We start from the raw sequence: 23649 nt of genomic DNA on the forward strand, positions 1-23649 counted from the left end.
AATCTTACACTTGGAGGTGTATAAACTCCACATTTAATGCGCCTTGATCACTATTAAGGCAGCATTAAGGTTCACCTGTGAGGCCGGCACACATATCAGCCAACTTATGTGGGGCTTGTAGTCTGCCTCCCTCCTCCCATTGTATGTGTGCCCAGTCACACTGGAGGTAACTGGGAGCAGGCTGCAAGTCGGCCTAATGCTGCTGTAATTGCCCACTGGCCCCTGGTTTTTTGCTTATCATGCACAGGTAGGTTAGTGTTAGATGCGTGTCACTTGAAAAACCTTGGCGTTGGTGTGCGGGCTCTGGTATGTCCTTCATCTAAGGATATACTGGCGAATGTCGCAATTTTAACATCAGTGTTGAGGGATAGCGAATGTCATTGTATACATCTACAACAGTAGTGCACCTATATTCCTGTATTGTATTATTCTAATTGTTACACATCCACACCGTTTATCTGGTGTAGAATCCTATCGTGGTACTTGTAGTCTGTTGCAGGCATCCTCCATTGTATGCATTTCTATGCTGGGGATTGCCCTTAGCAACAGACCACAAGCGCAGGATCTGCTCCCCCAGTATATATGCACAACCGCATCTGGGGTTGAGCACCTCCTGCCATTTGAGACTACGTCTTTGTTTTTGATTAAAATCCAGCACAAACTGGAAGCATCTATTTTAAGATGTATTGTGATTTATTTTTTGGTTTTCTGTCCCCTATCTCAAACTGTACCTTGCTCCAATGTCTAACCAGCTTCCATAATCTTTAACCAGGAAGAAAAAGTGCTGCAAGAAAACAAAACACAAACCATATTTAAAGAATATGTAACAGCGTGAGAACAAGCATTTCTAAAAATAACATAATTGTAAACATACCTAGGCTAAAGCGGGCATACACATTACGGGGAAGAGGGGTGCAGTTTCCCATAGCAACTAATCAGATTGCTTCTTTCATTTTTAGAAAAAAAACTCTGAAATATAAAAGATGTAATCTGATTGGTTGCCATGGGCAACTGCACCACTCTTCCTCTACACAGGTATTAATAAATCTTCCCCTATGTCCTCACTGTATTGGAGCATGCACTTTAGGAATATGGCATGAGGATTTACCTCCGACAGATGCCACCAATAGATACCACCACAAATACATATGTCTGGCAGTGGCATTTCCTCTGAAATATGCATAAACATTTATAGAAGGGAGGGGGTTAAAATAGATAACTTATATCCTGTATATACAGAGTCAAGTAAGAATATACCATATTTGCATTTAGTGGATAAACACATCAATAAATCTTCATTTTAGCATTACAAATGTTGTCCATAAACCTGAAGCATATTTACTGTAAATTCAGCACTTGATACAGGTTGCCAAATAAGGCAAACTTGTAAGTACACTTTGTTGTTGTGCTTGCCAGGCGGTGTATGGGTTGTAATATTTTTTATTTTTTTTGCTAACTTTAGTATATTATTTGATGTGAATTTTTTTCTCCTATTGCTTGTATATTAAAAAAGTAGTTTATATTATTGATTCGTATTTAGTGTTTTGAATTTTTTCTATCCTTTAAATAGGGGATAAGATGCATTTGGCCTGAATACCCCTATAAATTATAACATATTATGGGCTCAACATTTATAAATTTAGATTTATTTCAAAACAATATTTTATATTTCACAATTAACAATAAGTAAATATTCCTGAAATGTTCTTGCCCTTAGATATTTTCCAGGTAGATTAGAATGCTTTTCCTAACAGATTAAAAACACTGAAGATAGTGTAACAAATCCCTAATGTGTGCCAGAGGGCAATGCATTTAAATGGTTTAAATGAACACTAAGCTCTAAATTACCATACTCCAAAGCTGGAATATTATCCACAGTACACAGGCCTTCCCTGGCTCTATCAATTATAAAGTCATAAAACTCTCAAAGCTAAGTAATTATTCTTACATGTGCTCTCTGTAGATTACAGCTACACTGACGCTAACCAATCTCAGATTGGAATATGAATATAGCTGTCATAACATATTTTCAAATATTAAAAAATCAATATATAGACAGTTTGCCAAACATCCCGTTTACGGTTATTCAGCTATTTGTCTTTTGATGGATAAGCAGTATGGAGATGGCCATGGCCAAATAGAGCTGAAATAGCACCAGCTGGCAGGCCAGGTCATCTGGCCCACTGTCAGGCCAAATCCTGGGGCCGCAATGCGAGTGCTAAAAAGCATCTGCATTACACTAGGGGGAGCACAGCCTTACTGTTCTTGGATCACAACTGTATCTTACTACAGTTTACATTAGAATATGACAGAATAATTATCATTGCTGTAAAGGCAGTAAAAAAAACAAAGGGCTAAAACTGAATACTAAATACTTCTCCATATAATGCCAGTCCTTCTGGCTAATGACCCAACTACCAAATCATTTTATTTGGGCCTACTAATAGAAAATTAAATACGTAGCAACTTTTGTCACAACTGAGCTGCGTGAAGATGGTTTAAAGGGGTACTCTGGCCCTAACACATATTATCCCCTATCCAAAGGATAGGGGATAAGATGTATGATCGCGGGAGTCCTGCCACTAGGGTCCCCCACAATCTGTCATTGTGCACCCTTTGTGAGCTCTGAGTGTGTAGCGTGATGACCCCCGCGATCATACATCTTATCCCCTATCCTTTGGATAGGGGATAAGATGTATTAGGGCCGGAGTACCCCTTTAAGGTGCTTGAAGAAAGCTTTGCTTCTAGTTGCCCCTAATACAGCTAATGTTCCAAACACACTAAAATGGTGAGCACTTAGTGAAAGTTTTCAAGAAGTGGTGCTATCATCAAATGTGATATAAGCCTTGGCTCGCAAACAACTATGATGGTGCTTATTTTAATATCATGTGTCTCTACTTCACAGTAGAAAGTAGAACAAATACTAAATGGCATTAAAATGCTTAAATAAAAATATATCTATTTATCAGCAGGTATGCTATCAATACTGGCCTATACAGGACATGTAGAGGAAAGAAAAAAAAAAAAGAAAAAAGGCGGAGGCGCTCCTTGTGGAGTAAATCACTAAAATGTAGGGGGAGGGTAGGGGGGAAAAAATCACCGCTCACCCGACATAGTTGTGTAGCCCATACACAACAATGGTGATCGCGTAGAAAATAATCCGGATCTGCAGCCTTCCTGATGTAGGACAATGGTGAACAGGGCGGGCTTCTGGTTCAGGAATTCATCGGCGCTGACCGGGAGAAGGACATCAGACAGATAAGATATCTTCACAGAGGGTTTTATTGTGGATAATGCCACTATTTCTCTATTCATAGTATAGCTAGCATATATATGAAATAACGGTATGCTATATATATTATATCTAGAAGCAAAGGAATGACTAGATACTCCGAAGTAACTTAAAATATAGTACTAATTCCCGAATAAGAAGAATTTTTCTTATTTCTTTATATATATTATGTTGCATAAATCTATGTATATGTTTTTATTTATTTATAGTACATATACAGTTTTTACACATGACGCTTTTTCAGATATGCCTATTTTTATGTATACTTTCTATTCCTGTAATTTTTGTGTTTTTATCTGTGTTCTATTTGTGATGTGCGTGGTGTTATCCACAATAAAACCCTCTGTGAAGGTATCTTACCTGTCTGATGTCCTTCTCCCGGTCAGCGCTGATGAATTCCTGAACCAGAAGCCCGCCCTGTTCACCATTATACAGGACATGGGCATATTTTCCGACTTATTTTGGCACCTTATCCCAAAAACATAATGTTAGGGACTTAGAAAACAAATTTAGGGTGTTGTTTTATTTTATTTTTTGTATGTTTATTCCTGTATTCCAAGCTTAGCATAGGTGATAACATGTTTGCTTTATCATAGTCTGTTATCTTATGCCCTATTTATTTGCATTTTTGTACTTCTTGTGTTACCACCGTACAATTGGCCAAAACATTAAAAGGAACTTGTTATAGCTTTCATGCTCATTGGGACAGTCCCAACTGCTTCTCTCTGCCCCATAAAGTAGAGTCCTTTAGTGTGGATTGGAGTTCCTAGACAATCTGTAATTTTTTCTGGACTATGGTCTAATGCAAATAAGAGTGGTTTTAGTAGATACAGAATAGCTGCTCTTGACCTCCTTCTATAATGTTCTCACACCAGACTTTCACCAAACTCCTCCTACGTCTAACAGGATATCTTCTCTCAGCATGAGGGAGGATTGTACGGAGCAAGGACATCCTACTATCTGGGGCTAATATCTAGGCCTTTCCATTCCAGGATGTATGCAGTGATGACAGGTTCCTTTAAATACACCTGGAAAGTTATTGATAAATGCTGCCAGGTTGGGGGTCTTTAATCAAACTATAGCGGAGGCCAAAATCGTGGCTATTCCGAAGAAGGAAAAGGATCCAACCCTTGTTGAATCCTACAGGCCTAATTTTCTGACGTAAAGTTATATGCCAACATTTTTATTAAGAGTTACCAGGGCTATTGAGGGTTGTGTTAACACAGATCAATGTGACTTTATTTCAGGGAGATCAATTTTTGATTATATCAGCAGAGTTCTCTCTGCTATTCCGGTAGAGGAACAGGAACCCCACTCCATCCTTTCTCTTGATAGTGTGAAAGCTTTTGATCCGGTGGAGTGGAGTTTCTTAACTCAATAATTTAATAACCCTGTGGGTTTATTGAATTAATTCAAATTTTGTACAACAAACCACTGGCCACAGTACTATTGGATGGATGCCCTGGTCCAGCCTTCGAACTTAGTAGGGGGACTCGGCAAGGTTGTCCCCTGTCCCCCCTACTTTTTGCGTTGTACATAGAGCCAATAGCTATGTTAAATAGAGCTTTAAGTTGGTTGGAAAGCTTTGGTTTTGGAGGAGTGGTAAAAAGGTTTCACTTTATGCTGACAATATTCTCCTTTTCATAAAGAACCTGGTGGAGGGGATCCCCAGAGTAATCAACATCTTTAAAAAATTTGGAGAATTATCCAGTTTCCGCATAAATATATATGTACCTGATCAGTATGAAACATTTTTTGAGGTATTAGGCCAAGAAAGCACCTTCAATATTTAGAAATAAAAATAAATAACGATCCTAAGAGATACATTGAACCATTAGTAGATAAAATAAAAATAAAAACATAGCAGTTTGGTTAAGACTCCCGTTATCTATGTCAGAATCCTTCTTCAGACTTTATATCTGTTCAATGCAGCCCCAATGTGGATATCAGCGAAATGGTTTGAAAATGTTGAATGTATCCTTAACAAATTTATCTGGGAAAGAAAAAGGTCCCGTCTTAAATATTATTTTTGGTCTCTGAGCCAAGAGGATGGTGGATTGGCCCTTCCAAATTTTAAGTTATATTTTTTTGTCCAGGATACTTTGATCTGCTATAGGGTGGTGGAGAATCCCCTATAGTTAGGTATTGTTTAAAGAACTCTAATTGTCAGCATGTATATATTCTGAGGGCTCTAGAAGCGGCCAAAGTTTCATCTGAAGGGTAACTTTCTTAGGGGGAAATGTTAGTAAAAACTTGGTTAACTTTAAAAAAAATAGGTGGTATTATGGGATGTATACCAATCACCCCACTCTGGGACAACTCAAATTCGGCAGAATTAAATAAAATTGATCAATGTGAGTTCTGGGTTTTACAAGGTGGCACTTAAAGGGTAACTCTCATTAAAACGAATTTTTGCTATTGCACTCCTTATGGTAAAAAAAAATATTTCTAATATACTTTGTTTAAAAAAATGAAGTTCTATGTTTTATTTGTGTTTAAAAAAGCTCAAGAGCACATTTTCCCCCATCTTATACACAGACTTTGGACCGAAGTCCAAACACAGAAAGTGCAGCCTGGAGTGTTGAGAGGGGTGTGTCCAGCCTCATCCAATCATAGCTCCTCTCACACTTAACTGCCATATGCTGTTGGTTGAACCCCCCCCCCCCCCCCTCAGCATTCCAGGCTGCACTTTCTGTATTTGGGCTTCGGTCCAAAGTCTGTGGATGAGATGGAGGAAAATGTGCTTTTGAGCTTTTTAAGCACAAATAAAACATAGAAAACTTTATTTTTTTTACCATAAGGAGTGCAATAGCAAAAATAACTTTTAATGAGAATGCCCATTTAGGTAGAAAAATGGGCAAACTGAACTAAAGAAATTTGAAGATTTAAAGTCTATATTATATTATATAAAATGGAAGAATAACATAAATTCTGGTACATTTAAAGCGCAACTGTCATGAAGTTTGGGGCATATAAACTAACCATAGTCTGTGTATTGTGTGTAGACTATTAATCCAGCATTATTTTTACCTTCTTTATTCCAGTTGTAATTACCACAAAAACACTTTTGTTTGCAGTCACTGACAGTCAGATAGGTGTGGCCAGGGGTTCGCTATTCCCTATCCCCTATACCTCAGCGCTGGGACTGCTGTGTGATTGACACAGATCCCAGCACAAGCATCCCCTTTGATTTTTATGTGTGCGCCGACCAACAGGAATTTACACAGCAAGTGCTGGCTCCTCTGGCCAGCACTCGCTCCTGGTGTTTGACATAGCCACCAGTACAATGCTAGACGCAGGGAGCGAGTGAGCTCTCTGCCTCTAGTGAATGCAGGCACACACAAAGAAGAGGAGAACGTACACTTATCGCTTCCCCACCAAGTGCCCGCTCCCGCTGTTTCACATCTCCGTGTGCCTGTGCAATGCTAGAGAGCTCACTCGCTCCCTGCCTCTAACATTGTACCGGCAGCGATGTCAGACACCAGGACCGAGTGCTGGCCGTGGAGCCAGTGCTTCCAGTGTAAATTCCATAAAAATCAAAGGGGATGCATGCGCTAGGACCTGTGTCAATCACACAGCAGTCCCAGCACTGAGGTATAGGGGATAGGCGTGGCAGCAGGAGGACATAGCGAACTCCTGGCCACGCCTATCCGACTGTCAGTGACTGCAAAGAAAAGTGTTTTTGTGGTAATTACAACTGGAATAAAGAAGGTAAAAGTAATTCTGGATTAATAGTCTACACACAATACACAGACTATGGTTAGTTTATATGCCCCAAACTTCATGACAGTTGCGCTTTAACTTAAAGAAGCTGATAGATACACAACCACTATAATACTGTATATTTAACAATGAAGGATAATAGTATTATAGATCACATCTTCACTGGGGATAGAGGGAAGAAAAAGCACAGTTAGGATATATCAAATATTAAGTAGGGAGGTAGGGAGAACACTATTGTCATTAATTAAATCTAAATGAGATGAAGAAGATAACCAAATAAATATGGCACAATGGAATTCAATTTTTATTATACTACTCCCTTTACAGGTATAATTATAGTTTGGACTCAAAATGTCCTAGATGTGGGACAGATGATGTGGATATGTTCCCCATTATATGGAACTGTCCTATTATTCAGATGTTTTGGACACGAATTTTCCAAGAATTACAAACGAAAGGTATATTAACTGCTCCTGCTTCATTATCTTTCATCCAAATTATCTTAGGAGACTGGAGTGGAAGAGAAATTTATGGAGAGCTTATCCCTTAGTTGTTTGTGTGTGCTAAAACTGTTATCTTAAGAGTCTGGCTAGCTGATAAAATACCTGATTTTCGGTCTTGGAAAAATCTTGAGGGTAAAATATGACAGGATGGCCCTGATTTATTATAGTAAACCGGTTCAGCAGCAAAGAAAAAACAAAGTTCGGGAATGGCACTAGTACGGAGGCAATTGTCTAATATGAACATGGGAGTTACAATTAACCAAAGGTGATGTCTCCAAGCCTATAAACTTCACTATGGATTGGAGGGAACTCTAATGTCTTGAGGTGCTTACATTTTACAAGCAATAGTTAAATATGTATAGCAAAAAAGATCATAGATAACGGAGCGCTCACACAGTGACTTCTGTGCAAGGCAGGAAGCTGAATCTCAATCCCGGTCTTCCATAGCGAGGAGGCAGAGGATGGTACGAGGGGAGCCTCAGACGCCGGCCACGGACCGTATCACGCCCTCTGGCGATTCATTAGGCCGTGTATACACAGCCTGACAAAGCGCCAGAGGGCGTGATACGGTCCGTGGCCAGCGTCTGAGGCTCCCCTCGTACCATCCTCCGCCTCCCCGCTATGGAAGACTGGGATTGAGATTCCCCTTCCTGCCTTGCACAGAAGTCACCGCGTGATTGCTCCGTTATCTATGATCTTTTTTGCTATACATACTATAGTAAACCTGTTGCGCCAGAATTTGTGTCTGCACAAAAAGTTGCACCAGTATTTGTGCTAGAAAAATCAATAACCTGAGAAACTCTCCATTTAATTGAGAAAACCTCAAAAGGGGGTGTGGTCGCCGAAAAGAGGGCATGTCCCTGACATTTTCAAAAAATCCCAACATATTTACTAAGGTTTCCACAGAAAATGAGGTGGATTTGAGCTGTGAAAAAACACCACAGCTCAGAGCATGTGTAAAAAATCGAAACGTAGGGAAAAGTGCAAAATGTAGGTAAACCTTAGTAAATACCTTGGGAAAAAAAAACACAAAGAAAACTACACTCCACTCTTTAAAAATCAGGACCTATGTGTTTCTGAGTTCTCAAGGTGTAAAAGGAAGGTTGGCGGAATATAATAGGTCCTGGGGTTAATATACGTTAACAGGAATAACAACTCCATAGAATGTTTTTTTTTTCTTCCCCTTCCAGGAGTACAAGGGGTGCAGGTGGTTTGGGGGGCTGGTTGGGGAATTTGACAGAATCCAGAATTTAGGGGGGACATTTATCATTCCATGTGTATTTCTTTCTTTTTATAAGAAATGACAGCATGTGTACATTCAACATATTTATCAAAGTAGTTTATATCTGAACCGATTGTCTGTCCAGAGTGAACAGTGATTGGATTTAATGAGATTGCTTCTAAGTATGTTCATCGCTGGAGTCAAAGTGCACAAAAATTTCCCTTTTTTTAAAAAAAAGTCGCAATTCATAAATCTTGCTTGAATGCTAAGTGATAAACTCTGTAAATGAAAAACAAAACGATATATCCTTTGATAGCCCAGCACCTAACAGGTCCCACTGATTCTAATTCTAAAAAAAACAAAAACAGAATTTAAAAAATACAGAAAATAAAAATAATTTACTAATAAAACAATGTATATAATAGTATTCATACAGATGCTTTACTAAAACCTTAGCCTTCTTCTGGTTAAAAAAAAAAGTAAAAATATTGATTTGACTTATAAAACTGCATACTTCCCTTCAGAAGATACATGCAGATTCAGAATCATTCTAAATTATCTTCTAAAATATTTCCTTCAATATAATGAATACAAAATACAATTTAAGTGCCCTTCTGGGCCCTTCGTCTTGCAACACAGTATTTATGGACCGAGACTGATTACGAAATGTAGATGAATTTATTGAAACAGTTTCTGCTTATGCCTGTCCAATTCTGCAAAACAAACACGAATGCCTCCATGCACTAATGTTTTGAATATTGTAGAATGAATTATTGCCTTCTGGCTTTACTGGGACAGAATATCAAACTGTGACTTACCAGAGACATAATGTCCGATATCACGAGAACGACGAGAAACAAGCTGAAAGAGACAAAGTGAAATATTACTTCTGCATATAAAAATGGTGCGTTTAATCCCGTCAACACAGTGCACATCACTGATACTCATGTATGTATAAGGAGGATAAGGACCTTACGGGGAATAAATAAAAAGTTAGACAGTGTAAGCTTAAACAAGTTAGTCTAAGAATGCACCAGATCTATAACAGTGCCTCAGGCTGTATTAAAAACAGATGCATCTTTCTGACCAGGTAGTTTAAGTGTGCACCTACCATGAGTTGGCTTAGTATTTTTGGTGTATTTGTGGTGTAATTTTGGCACAATAAAGCCCAATTCCATCTTTACTTAAGTCATTGCATTTTCTTTGTCACAAATTGCACCATATTTTCGTGCAGCTTTTTTTTTTTATTCCTTCGTTGTTTACTTATACAATAAAAAATTAAGCAATTATTAAACACTAAATGTTATAATTTCTTGGGCAAAAGGTGTTTAAAGGGGTTATCCAGGAAAAAAAACTTTTTTTAATATATCAACTGGCTCCAGAAAGTTAAACAGATTTGTAAATTACTACTATTAAAAACTCTTAATACTTTCAGTACTTATGAGCTGATAAAGTTGAGTTGTTCTTTTCTGTCTAAGTGCTCTCTGATGCCACGTGTCTCGGGAACCACCCAGTTTAGAAGCAAATCCCCATAGCAAACCTCTTCTTCTCTGTGCAGTACCCGAGACAAGCAGAGATGTCAGCAGAGAGCACTGTTGCCAGACAGAAAACAACAACTCAACTTCAGCAGCTGATAATTATTGAAAGGATTAATAGAAGTAATTTACAAATCTGTTTAACTTTCTGGAGCCAGTTGATATATATAAAAAAAAAATTTCTCCTGGAATACCCCTTAAACCACGTATACTCTGCCCCTGGCCCATGAAGTGTTTACTGATTACCAAGGCATACATATGTGGGATAATAGCTGTATAATTCCAACACCTAGATTAGTGTATGTCTGAATAGACACTGTTTATGAAGAAAGACTGGCGGTCTGAACACTCTGCATACTAAGAATGAGAGCTGGGGATATGGCTGAGGTACAGAACAAGGAAAAAATTCATACTGTTTAGTAATCTTAAACTCTATATTGCTCTCCCATTTCTTTTAGTTTATAAAATAAAGTAATTCCATGATTAATGCATACACCTCAGTTAAAGGGGCACTCTAGTGGAAAATATTTTTTAAATCAACTAGTGCTAGAAAGTTAAACAGATTTGTAAATTACTTCTATTAAAAAATCTTAATCCTTCCAGTACTTATCAGCTGCTATATGCTCCAGAGGAAGTTAAGTTTTTATTTTCCGTCTGACCACAGTGCTCTCTGCTGACATCTCTGTCCATGTCAGGAACTGTCCGGAGCAGGATAGGTTTGCGAAGGGGATTTGCTCCTGCTCTGGACAGCTTCTGACATGGAGAGAGATGTCAGCAGAGAGCACTGAGTTCAGACAAAAAAAGAAATTCAAAAAGAAAAGAGAGAAACTTCCTCTGTAGCATACAACAGCCGAAAGTACTGGAAGGATTAACCCCTTCCCTCTCGGCCCATTTTTCATTTTTGCCTTTTTGTTATTTCCTCCTCACCTTCTAAAAATCATAACACTTTAAATTTTCCACCTACAGACACATATGAGGGCTTGTTTTTTGCACCACCAATTTTACTTTCTAATGACATCAATCATTTCACAACAAGATCTACAGCGAAACCAGAAAATAAATATTTGTGGGGCAAAATTGAAAAAAAACACACACCATTTTGTAAATTTTGGGGCTTCCGATTCTACGCAGTACACTTTTCAGTACAAAGGACACCTTATATTTAGTCTGTAAGTCCATACAATTATAAGGATACCTAATTTTAATAGGTTTTATTTTATTTTGCTACTTTAAAAAAATTAGAACTACGTGCACCAAAATTAGAATGTTTAAAATTGTCATCTTCTGACCCCTATAACTTTTTTATATTTCCGTATATAGGGATGTATGAGGGCTAATTTTTTTTGCGACATGATCTGAAGTTTTTATCGGGTCATTTTAATGGCACCTTTTGATCGCGTTTTAATCATTTTATTCTTGTATATGAAGTGACCAAAAATATGCATTTCTGGACTTTGGAATTTTTTCCAAAGTCGGACATTTACGCATGCTGCAATACCACACATGTTTAGGTTTTATTTTTATTTTTTTACATTTATTATTATTTTTTTTTTATTTGAAAATGGGGTGATTTAAACCTTTATTAGGGAATGGGTTAATGCATATTTATTAACTTTTTTTTATTTTTTTACACTTTTTGTTAGTCCCCATAGGAGAGCATTGATAAGTGTTCTATTACTTCAGCCTGGCATAGCTAAACTCAAGGGTGGAGCACCGATCGGACTGCAGAGAGAAAGGTAAGTGCTCCCCCCCCAACCTCTCAGCTTATCGGGATCTCGCAGTTTTGCCACAGCAGTCCCGATCAGCCCACTGAGCTAGCAGGGAACGGAATAAACCGCTATTAGACGCCGAAATCAACTTTGATCGCAGCATCTAAAGGGTTAATGCCGGACATCAGCCCGATTGGCGATGTCCGGCATTAGCCGTGGGTCCTGGTTGCTGATAGCAACTGGGACCTACCGGGTATGATGCGCGCTCACCTGCTGAGAGCGCATCATAAAGCAGGAGCCCGCTACGGACGTACATATACGTCTATTTGTGGGAAGGGGTTAAGATTTTTAAATAGAAGTAATTTACAAATCTGAATAACTTTCTGGCACCAGTTGTTTTAAGGGGATATCCGGGGTAAACCATTTTTTTGCAAATATATGCTATACTCATCTCCCCCAGTCCCTCGCAACAGGCACATCAACACTGTGTACTTCTCTCTGCTAGTCTCTGATTCTTCTTGGTTCTGTGCTGTATCAACCACACAGGACCTGTCAGCTCAGCCAATCAGTTGCGGCAAAGTCCTGTCCCACAGTCATTTATAGGCTGAGCGGACAGGTCCTGTGGGGTCAGTACAGCACAGAACTTGGAAGAAATGGTAGACAAGGAACATAGGCATGGCAGTTGTGGGGGACCGTAGGAGGCGTGTATACAATATAGAATGTTTTTCCACCACTCCCAGGGCCAGTATACATTTTTATTTAGCCTGTACAATCCTGCCTGGACTATTTTACGTATAAAACCGATAATATTACCAATGCTCCAACCTTTAAGGTGCTGCAGTTAGGCTGTAAAAAAAGTATATCCAGGGATTGGGTGCTGCTAGTCCTCCCCCTCCTCACACTGCAACATTTTATATTTGACTTACGCTATTTCTTTTTTTTAGGGAGTCTGTTTTAACGTTATTGCATATCAGTGTATATCATAAACAAAACTCCAAGGATCAAGATAACAAAGCGTCATGTTATGCTCCCTGGAACATTGCAGACATGTGTGGTATGAATCAGCCTGGCCCACAGTATTATTACTCCCTCATATTGTACTTCAGGCTGGTGACAAGCATAAAGCACAGCAATACCAATACTATTCACAGTAATGGGCACATATTTTTCCTACTGGCAAACTAACTTCCATCTAATTCGCACAAGCATGTTCCAATCATCTGGCTATGCAAATGTCCTGGAACAGGAAGACGAGCACTGGCCAATAGTTTCCATTCTGAAATAAGCTGCCATTTACCTTCCAGGCACAGTACCTGACTTTATTTTCTCTCATCATGCCTTTCAAGTATTGTTTCTGCTGTGCTTGAACAACTGCATAAATGCCATTACACTAACTGAATGCATTTAGATACATTCTAAGCTGCTGTTTTGTGCAGTCATAACCACATACATAAAATTAAATGCCCTTTATCTTTCTATGTTTAATCTAATGTTATTTAATTTTTTTACGGGATAAAAAGCAAAACAATTTCAGCATACAAATTGTGAAAAGAAACCAGTTTACAGGAAAATAATCTTATACAGCATTACTGCAGTTTCAATTTAGTTTTTTCTTTTTTCTACTAAACTGCATGATAGGTAATATCACCCGAATATGAGATGTTACTTACCTCACCTCTCCCTGGTAATGCTTTCTGGCATTTGGCAATGCCCATGCATTCCTGACTGTCGTTGTTTCTTTGTCATAGCAACGGCTACTTAAATGGGCACTGCCACTTTAAAAAAACTTGTTATGTCAAAAGTTTTGATCAGTTTTAGTACTAGAAAAGAACTTGCTGAGCGAGACAAACATACTAGTCTATGGGGTGGTCTCGGTCAGCTGCCCTTTCCTTCCCAATCATTCTAACAAATGGTAAGGAGCTGAAAATTCAGACCCTAACCGATCAAAACTTTAGGACATGTCAAAGTTTTTTTTCAAATGACAGGTACACTTTAACCCCTTAAGGACAATGGACGTAAATGTACGTCCTGATGCGGTGGTACTTCGCGCACCAGGATGTACATTTACATCCTGTACATGCTATGAGCACCGGACCGGGGCTCGCATCATGCACAGCAGGTCCCGGCTCCTATCAGCAGCCAGCGCCCTGCTGGTAATGGTGGACATCAGCAATTGGGCTGATGTCCGCCATTAACTCCTTAGATGGCGAGATCAATACCGATCACGGTATCTACGGCAATGCAGGCGTTATATTGGATGATCGGATCAATCATCCAAAATGGCGGCCAGAGGTCCCCTCACTTGCCTCCGCCGCTCTCCTGGGGTCTTCTGCTCTGGTCTGACATCGAGCCGACCAGAGCAGAAGATCACCGATAATACTGATCAGTGCTATGCCTTATGCACAGCACTGAATAGTATTAGCAATCAAATGGGGACATAAAAAGTGTACAAAAAAAAAGTAATAAAAAGTTAAAAAAAGTTAAAAAATAAAATAAATGAAAAATCCCCTCCCCCAATAAAAAACTAAATCGCCCCTTTTCCCAATTTTACCCCCCAAAAAGCATAAAAAAAAATAATTTAACATATTTGGTATTGCTGCCTAAATGTTCAAACTATCAAAATATATTATTAACCCCTTAAGGACCAGGCATTTTTCGTTTTTGCACTTTAGTTTTTTCCTCCTTACCTTTAAAAAACCATAACGCTTTAAATTTTGCACCTAAAAATGTGTAATATGGTGTATTTTTTGCACCACCAATTCTACTTTGTAATGACATTAGTCATTGTACCCAAAAATCTACGGTGAAACGGAAAAAAAATCATTGTGCTACAAAATTGAAAAAAAAAATGCCATTTTGTAACTTTTAGGGGCTTCCGTTTCTACGTAGTAAATTTTCCGTTACAAATGACACCTTTTCTTTATTCTCTAGGTCCATACGGTTAAAATGATACCCTACTTGTATAGGTTTGATTTTGTATTACTACTGAAAAAAAAATCATAAATACATGCAGGAAAATGTATACGTTTAAAATTGTCATATTCTGAGCCCTATAACTTTTTAATTTTTCCGTGTTCAGGGGGCTATGAGGGCTCATTTTTGCATCGTGATCTGAAGTTTTTGTTGGTACTATTTTTGCATTGATCGGACTTTTTGATTGCTTTTTATTCATGTTTTCATGATATAAAAAGTGACCAAAAATACGCTATTTTGGACTTTGGAATTTTTTTGCGCGTACGCCATTGAAAGTGCGGTTTAAAAAGCGGTATATTTTTATAATTCGGACATTTCCACATGCGGCGATACCACATATGTTTATTTTTATTTTACACAGTTTTTTTTTTTATTCTTGGAAATGGCGGGTGATTCAAACTTTTATTAGGGAAGGGTTAATGATTTTTTTTTACACTTTTCTAATGCAATATTATAGCTCCTATAGGGGGCTATAACATTGTATTAACTGATCTTTTACACTGATTGATCCATCTCCATAGGAATGCATCAATCAGTGTTTTCGGCGATTGAATGCTCAAGCCTGGATCTCAGGCTTGAAGCATTCATTCGGCGATCAGACAGCGCAGAAGAAGGTAAGAAGACCTCCTCCTGTGCTACAGCTGATGCCGCGGCGATCCTGAACAGCTCCCTGAGCTAGCCGGCACTTTTACTTTAGTTTTTAGCCGCGATCAGTGCCGCGCGCTATTAGAGGCGGGTCCCGGCTTCACTATGACGCCGGGCCCGCCGCGATATGATGCAGGGTTACCGTGTAACCCCGCGTTATATCACGGGAGTGGGACTAAGGGCGTAAGTTTACGCCCTTGGTCCTTAACAGATTAATGATTCCGTACGGTGAGTGGCGTAAATGTAAAAAAAAATCCAAAATTGCTGCTTTTTGGTCACATTACATTCCCCAAAAAATTTATAAAAAGTGACTAAAAAGTCATATATACACAAAAGTGGTACAAAAAAAACTACTGTCATGGCACAAAAAATTAGCCCTTAACCCCTTAAGGACTGAGCCCTTTTTCACCTTAAGGATGCAGCCCTTTTTTGCAACTCTGACCACTATCACTTTATGCATTAAGAACTCTGGGATGCTTTTACCGATTATTCTGATTCCAAGATCGTTTTTTCGTGACATATTCTACTTTAACACAGTGGTAAATTTTCATCGTTATTTGCATCCTTTCTTGGTGAAAAATCCCAAAATTTCATGAACATTTAGAAAATTTTGGATTTTTCTAACTTTGAAACTCTCTGGTTGTAAGGAAAATGTATATTCCAAATAAATTATTTATTGATTCACACATACAATATGTCTACTTTATATTTGCATCATAAAGTTGACATGTTTTTACTTTTGGAAGACATCAGAAGGCTTCAAAATATAGCAGCAATTTTCCAATTTTTCCCAAAATTTTTAAAATCTGAATTTTTCAGGGACCAGTTCAGTTCAGTTTTGAAGTGGATTTGAGTGGTCTTCATATTAGAAATACCGCATAAATGACCCCATTATAAAAACTGCACCCCCCAAAGTATTCAAAATGACATTCAGAAAGTGTGTTAACCCTTTAGATGTTTCATAGGAATAGCAGCAACTTGAAGGAGAAAATTCAAAATCTTCAATTTTTACACTCTCATGTTCTTGTAGGCTCAGTTTTTGAAATTTTACAAGGGGTAAAAGGAGAAAAAGCCAATTTCTCTCGAGTAAGGAAATACCTCATAGGTGGATGTCAAGTGCTCTGTGGGTGCATTACAAGGCTCAGAAGGGAAGGAGCGACAATGGGATTTTGGAGAGTACGTTTTTCTGAAATGATTTTTGGGGGGCATGTCACATTTAGGAAGCCCCTATAGTGCCAGAAAAGCAAAAAAAAAACAACAACAAAAAACATGGCATACTATTTTGGAAACTACTCCCCTCAAGGAACGTAACATGGGGTCCAGTGAGCCTTAACACCCACAGGTGTTTGACGACTTTTCATTAAAGTCGGATGTGTAAAATGCTGGTTTTCCCCCAAATTTAACATTTTTGCAAGGGGTTATAGGAGAAAATGCCACCCATAATTTGTAACCCCATCCATGTGTGGACGTCAAGTGCACTGCTGGTGCACTACAATGCTCAGAAGAGAAGAAGTCACATTTGGCTTTTGGAAAGCATATTTTGCTGAAATGGTTTTGGGGGGGCATGGTGCCAGAACAGCGGAAAAACACATGGCATACTATTTTGGAAACTACACCCCTCAAGGAACGTAACAAGGGGTACAATGAGCCTTAACACCCCACAGGTGTTTGACAAATTTCCCCTAAAGTTGGACAGGAAAAGTAAAAATTAAATTTTTTTCACTAAAATATTGATGTTACCCCAAATTTTTCATTTTTACAAGGGGTAATTGGAGAAAAAGCCTCGCAAAATGTGTAACCCCATTTCTTCTGAGTAAGAACATACCCCATATGTGGATGTAAAGTGCTCTGCGGGCGAACTACAATGCTCAGAAGAGAGGGAGCGTCATTGAGCGTTTGATGAGAGAATTTGGTTGGAATAGAAGTCAGGGGCCATGTGCATTTACAAATCCCCCCCGTGGTGCCAGAACAGTGGACCCCCCCACATGTGACCCCATTTTGGAAACTACACCCTTCACAGAATTTAATAAGGGGTGCAGTGAACATTTACACCCCACTGGCGTTTGACAGATCTTTGGAACAGTGGGCTGTGCAAATGAAAAATTACATTTTTCATTTTCAAGGACCACTGTTCCAAACATCTGTCAGACACCTGTGGGGTGTAAATGCTCACTGTACCCCTTGTTACATTCTGTGAGGGGTGTAGTTTCCAAAATGGGGTCACATGTGGGTATTTATTGTTTTGTGTTTATGTCAAAACCGCTGTAAAATCAGCCACCCCTGTGCAAATCGCCAATTTAGACCTCAAATGTACATAGTGCGCTCTCACTCCTGAGCCTTGTTGTGCGTCCGCAGAACATTTTACGCCCACATATGGGGTATTTCCATACTCAGGAGAAATTGTGTTACATATTTTGGGGGTCTTTTTTTCCTTTTACCGCTTGTGAAAATTAAAAGTATGGGGCAACACCAGCATGTTAGTGTAAGAATGAATTTTTTTTTACACTAACATGCTGGTGTAGACCCCAACTTTACCTTTTCATAAGGGGTAAAAGGAGAAAAAAGCCCCCCAAAATTTGTAACGCAATTTCTCCCGAGTACGGAGATACCCCATATCTAGCCCTAAACGGTTTCCTTGAAATACGATAGGGCTCCGAAGTGAGAGAGCGCCATGCACATTTGAGGCCTAAATTGGGGATTTGAATCTGCCACAAAAATACCCCATGGCAGTGTTTCCCAAACAGGGTGTCTCCAGCTGTCAGTGGCTGTCCGGCTATACTGGGAGTTGTTGTTTTTCAACAGCTGGAGGCTCTGTTTTGGAAAAAGTGCCGTACAAGACGTTTTTATTTTTATTTTTATTGGGGGGGGGGACTGTGTAGGGGTATGTGTATATGTAGTGTTTTACTTTTTATTTAGTGTAGATGTAGTGTAGTGTAGTGTAGTGTTTTTAGGATACATTCACACGGTTGGGTTTACAGTGAGTTTGAGCTGGGAGTTTGAGCTGTGGCGGAAAATTTGCCGTATCTCAAACTTGCAGCAGAAAACTTGCTGTAAACCCGCCTGTGTGAATTACATTCACATGGGGGGGCGCAAACCTCCAGCACTACATCTCCCGGCATGCACTGACAGACCATACATGCTGGGAGTTCTAATTATGCAACAGCTGGAGGCACATTGGTTGCGAAACACTGAGCGTTTGTTATTTTACTCAGTGTTTCGCAACCAGTGTGCCCCCAGCTGTTGCGAAACTACAACTCCCAGCATTTACAGTCTCTCAGTGCATGCTGGGAGTTGTATTTTTGCAACAGCTGGAGGCACACTGGTTGCGGAACACTGAGATAGGTAACAAACTCGGTTTCACAACCAATGTGTTTCCAGCTGTTGCAAAACTGCAACAATCAGCATGCATTGACAGTCGAAGGGCATGCTGAGAGTTGTAGTTTTGCAACAGCTGGAGGCACATTGCTTCAACTCCCAGCATGCCCTTTGGTAGTCTGTGCATGCTGGGAGTTGTAGTTATGCAACAGTGAATGCACACTTTTTCATAGAAAAAATGTGCCTCCAGCTATTGCAAAACTACAACACCCAGCATGGAGACTACCAAAGGGCATGCTGGGAGTTGTAGTTGGAACTCCGGCTGTTGCAAAACTACAACTCCCAGCATGCCCTTTGGCTTTGCATGCTGCGAGTTGTTGCTAGGCAACAGTAGGAGGTGAACAGGCCTCACCTCCTGCTGTATCCTGCCGCCGCTGTATCCTGCCGCCGAGACCGATCCTGCTGCTCCTGTCGCCGCCATCGATCCTGAGGGGAATCTCGTCAGACCAAAGCAAGGTAGGAGGCCCCCGCCGGCGCCTATCTCCGCTCTGCTCGCCGTCCCGATCACCACTCAACAGGTCCGTGATTGGTTGGTCTTTCCGACCGATCAGTCACGTGATCGTGAGGTGGCACCCGTGCCACCTCACTCCTGCTGGGTATGGGTCAATGGGGCTGTCTTGGACAGCCCCATTCAACCTTTTTTTCTGGGTCACCAGAGACCCGATTGACCCAGCATAGCGGAAAATTGCAGGTCTGAATTGACCAGCCATTTGCCGGGATCGCCGACATGGGGGGGGGGGGGGGGGTCTCTGGACCCCCCTGAGTGATATGCCGGGATGGCTGCTGATAGATATCAGTAGTCATCCCGTTCCGATCACCATGTCCGGAGACACTGTGATCCAGGAAAGTACTTCTTAGCAGCGCTGTACATTTACGGCACATGTCCTTAAGGGGTTAAACATCCCTGCATACAGAAAAATGGAAAAGTTATATGTGGTCAAAATAGGGCAATTTTAAACATACTTATTTTGTAAAAAAAAAAAAAAAGTTTGAGATTTTTTCAAAGCAGTCCAATAATAGAAAAGAATTTAATCATGGATATTATTTTAATCTTGTTGACCCACAGAATAAAGAAAACCTGTCATTTTTACTGTAAAGTTCACAGCGTGAAAGAAAACCTTACAAAATGTGCAAAATTGCGTTTTTTGTTTAAATTTCCTCACACAAATAATATTTTTTTGCACTGCATTGCCTGAGATGTTTTTCTGACAGGTTCTGCAGAAGTGAGATGTTGGTGAAAGAAAACATCTTGATGTTCTGAGCCAAATTAATACACAGAAAAAAATTCATGACTTAGTGGAGATAACTGCACTGTAATTACTTATACAGATGGAGAAATAGCGTAGAGCTGATATTTATCACTGAATGGGGGAATATTGGACTGTGTTTAGTCTTTTCTTTTTTATTAACAGTATGGTAATATGTGCGCATGATGAGGCAGAATTATTACTGCAAGTTTTTATTTGGAGATGATTTTTCTAATTTTCCATTGTACTATCTATCAGGGACTTTGCTAGGATCTTTAAAGGTCTTTTAAGGGGCATGACCTTAAAGGGGTATTCCAGGCCAAAACTTTTTAATATATATCAACTGGCTCTGGAAAGTTAAACAGATTTGTAAATTACTTCTATTAAAAAATCTTAATCCTTCCAATAGTTATTAGCTTCTGAAGTTGAGTTGTTGTTTTCTGTCTAACTGCTCAATGATGATATAAATGATAAAACTTCGCACACCACTTTTCACGGTAAAGTAGATTTAGATTTTATTAGCAATCCAACAGTTAAACAGTATGACGTTTCGGTCCTACCTGGACCTTCATCAGATCCGGATTGCTGTGGAGGTCAGAGTAAAGAGCCGGCGTATAGCCGTGTGTGGAGGTAGTCTGAAGTGCGACCTATGGTCCCTGATGCCTCCAGCGACCATAGGTCGCACTTCAGACTACCTCCACACACGGCTATACGCCGACTCTTTACTCTGACGTCCACAGCAATCCGGATCTGATGAAGGTCCAGGTAGGACCGAAACGTCATACTGTTTAACTGTTGGATTGCTAATAAAATCTAAATCTGCTTTACCGTGAAAAGTGGTGTGTGAAGTTTTATCATTTATATACACGTAAGGATTGGGATTCCTAACTCCAGCACCCACGACATTTTTGAGAGTGACGTATTTCTGCATAAGGTGCTCAATGATGATGTCACGTCCCGGGAGCTGTGCAGTTCCTATGGGGATATTCTCCCATCATGCACAGCTCCCGGGACCTGACATCATCATTGAGCAGTTAGACAGAAAACTTCAGAAGCTAATAACTATTGGAAGGATTAAGATTTTTTAATAGAAGTAATTTACAAATCTGTTTAACTTTCTGGAGCCAGTTGATATATATAAAAAAGGTTTTGCCTGGAATACCCCTTTAAAGACTCCAACAACTTGTAAAACACAGGCACAGCTACACCACTCATCAGTCTTGGTTAGAATTTTGGTTAGAATTTTTAGACAGAACTAAAAATGGAACGGACACAATTTATTTATTTTTTTTACAAAAGATCTGCACCTTTTTCTATATTTTGGATCCACTCCTAGTTTGGGCTACAAATACTGACCAAAGCAAGCTGCAAAATAAGGGCCAAATACTGCCTAAAATACTATGTGTGAACCCAGCCTAAGGATAAAGCAGTAAATCATTAGATTCTATCAGTTTTGCATTCCAAAAACAACAGCAAATGTATTGACGCAGGCAGGTAGCTTAACAAAAGTAGCCAGGAATGTTTAAAAAACAATGTGCTCTTATTTTGGATACAGTTTTGTTATTGATACAAATATTCCTGGTAGATTTACATTACAAAACAGAACGTGACTGCGGGAAGCAATGGTTCTGCAGATTGTAGATACCATCTGGCTTAAAAAGAACGTGTTATCAACAGACAGTGCAAACAGTGAACAAAACAAGGAGGATTTTCTACTTACAATAACAGTGGGATGAAGCAGCATCACCAATTAATGTACAAGTATGATTGGGATGACAGGAACTGACTCATAGTTCATGTACTAACAAGTTCAATAAGTCAGTAGCATGGAAAAATCACAAAGAACGTGTTCACCCAACACTGTAGTAATGTTTTGGTAAGCAGACTTTTCATTATTGAAAGCTAATGGATTGCAGATTGTTGACCGAAACAAACCTGCTGTCAGGTAAATAGATTTCTGATTTTTGCTGGTGCTGTTTGCTTATTGAACTGGCCTTCTTGAACTTCCCAAAAAATGTACACACCATATGCTCCAGATATTGCATTAAATACTATGGCCTGTACATCTACAGTGCTGACCAGATGGGAATATGAGTAGTTTTAATGCAGGTACATATGTGTGAATACAGACTAGACAGTTTTAATTTGATCTGTCCCATTTAATAGTGAATGGAAATTTTATTTATCTGGCTCCAGGCATTTAAAAAAAAAAAAAAAATGATGTCCAAATAGAAAAAAAGTGGGATGCTTTAAGAAAAAAAACCACACACATACTCACTTTTCCCAATTTATTGTAGTTACTGTTTTGACATCTCCCAGTCCCCACTACTCCACACATGTTGTTGACCCTACAGAAAATGCTGGCATAGACAGTCACTGTCTGCAGCAGAGACACGCCTTAGACATCAACTGTATTTACTGCAGAGACAACACATGAGAGGAAGCTGTGCAAAGCGGGGTTTGGTGTCTTTGAATGGCAGCTGTGGGGACTGTGCGAAAGTGAATACACCCCTTCGCATGTTCATTAAAATATTGTCCCAAGCACATAGCGTCATTACCGAGGCCGCTGACTGGCTATGGTGGTCACCTGGCCGCTGTCACTGTAACAACAGAGCGCCAACTGCAGGCAGAATGATTATTAGCATCGCTGAGATGCACCTAACAAAAGACTACGCTACAATTCTTAACTGAGCATTTCAACTATTTAACACATGCCAGAATCATTGCAGTGCTAGTGTTTAGTCACAGTCCTTTCAAAAGACTTAATTCCTATTTTTTGAATTCCACTCCCTTAGAAAAACATCCCTAAAGCCTTGGCCACGAGGTGTCCCACTTTTCTAAAAATTGTTGCTTGTTGTTAGGGGAATTCCATATATTGTAACAGGAGACACCAACACTGAGCTCAGAAAATGAAGTTAGGGCCTAGATAGTGTAAGGATGCATTCACACCACGTTTTCTTCATACAGTTGTTTTCCGGCCAACATCTCAATCATTTGAAAGAGCCGACCGGAGTCAGATAGTTACTCTGTTCGGCTCATATTTTCACCGTATCCTGTCTTGTAGCTGGACTGAAAACCATGGTATTCCGCGGTTTTCAGTCCAGCAACAAACGGTTTTAATATCTCCCCGCCAGATACGGTGACTGTATGAAGGAAACGTGGTGTGCATGCATCCTTATAGATAGTGTGACGATAGACCCTGGACTATGCATGTGCAGGTTATTGTACAAATGTATATGAGATGTTATTGAATTGTGGAAATAGGAATAGATTATGTAAGTAGGCAGAAACTTTAATATAGAAAAACCTTTTCACTCTGATGAGTGAAAAGAACTATATCTGGTTGTGATAAGATTATTATGCTTACAGTGGTACCTATACGGTAAAGGAAGTCTTCTTAGCAGATTAATATAGAGATATAGAAC

At 39.5% G+C, this 23649-nt stretch overlaps 1 protein-coding gene across 2 annotated transcripts in view; it reads right to left on the reverse strand.

The window, feature by feature from the left end:
• Nucleotides 1-23649, reverse strand: part of PIGN (phosphatidylinositol glycan anchor biosynthesis class N) — a 282876-nt gene that overhangs the window by 14800 nt on the left and 244427 nt on the right. For both annotated transcript variants that reach the window (XM_056520984.1, XM_056520985.1), the window contains 2 exons: nt 9559-9601; nt 732-784 (listed from right to left, as the gene is read on the reverse strand). In XM_056520984.1, the coding sequence (XP_056376959.1) occupies nt 732-784; nt 9559-9601 (96 nt within the window). The remainder of the gene's footprint in view (nt 1-731; nt 785-9558; nt 9602-23649) is intronic.

The sequence above is a fragment of the Hyla sarda genome, chromosome 5, assembly GCF_029499605.1.
Source record: "Hyla sarda isolate aHylSar1 chromosome 5, aHylSar1.hap1, whole genome shotgun sequence".
NCBI classification, from domain to species: domain Eukaryota; kingdom Metazoa; phylum Chordata; class Amphibia; order Anura; family Hylidae; genus Hyla; species Hyla sarda.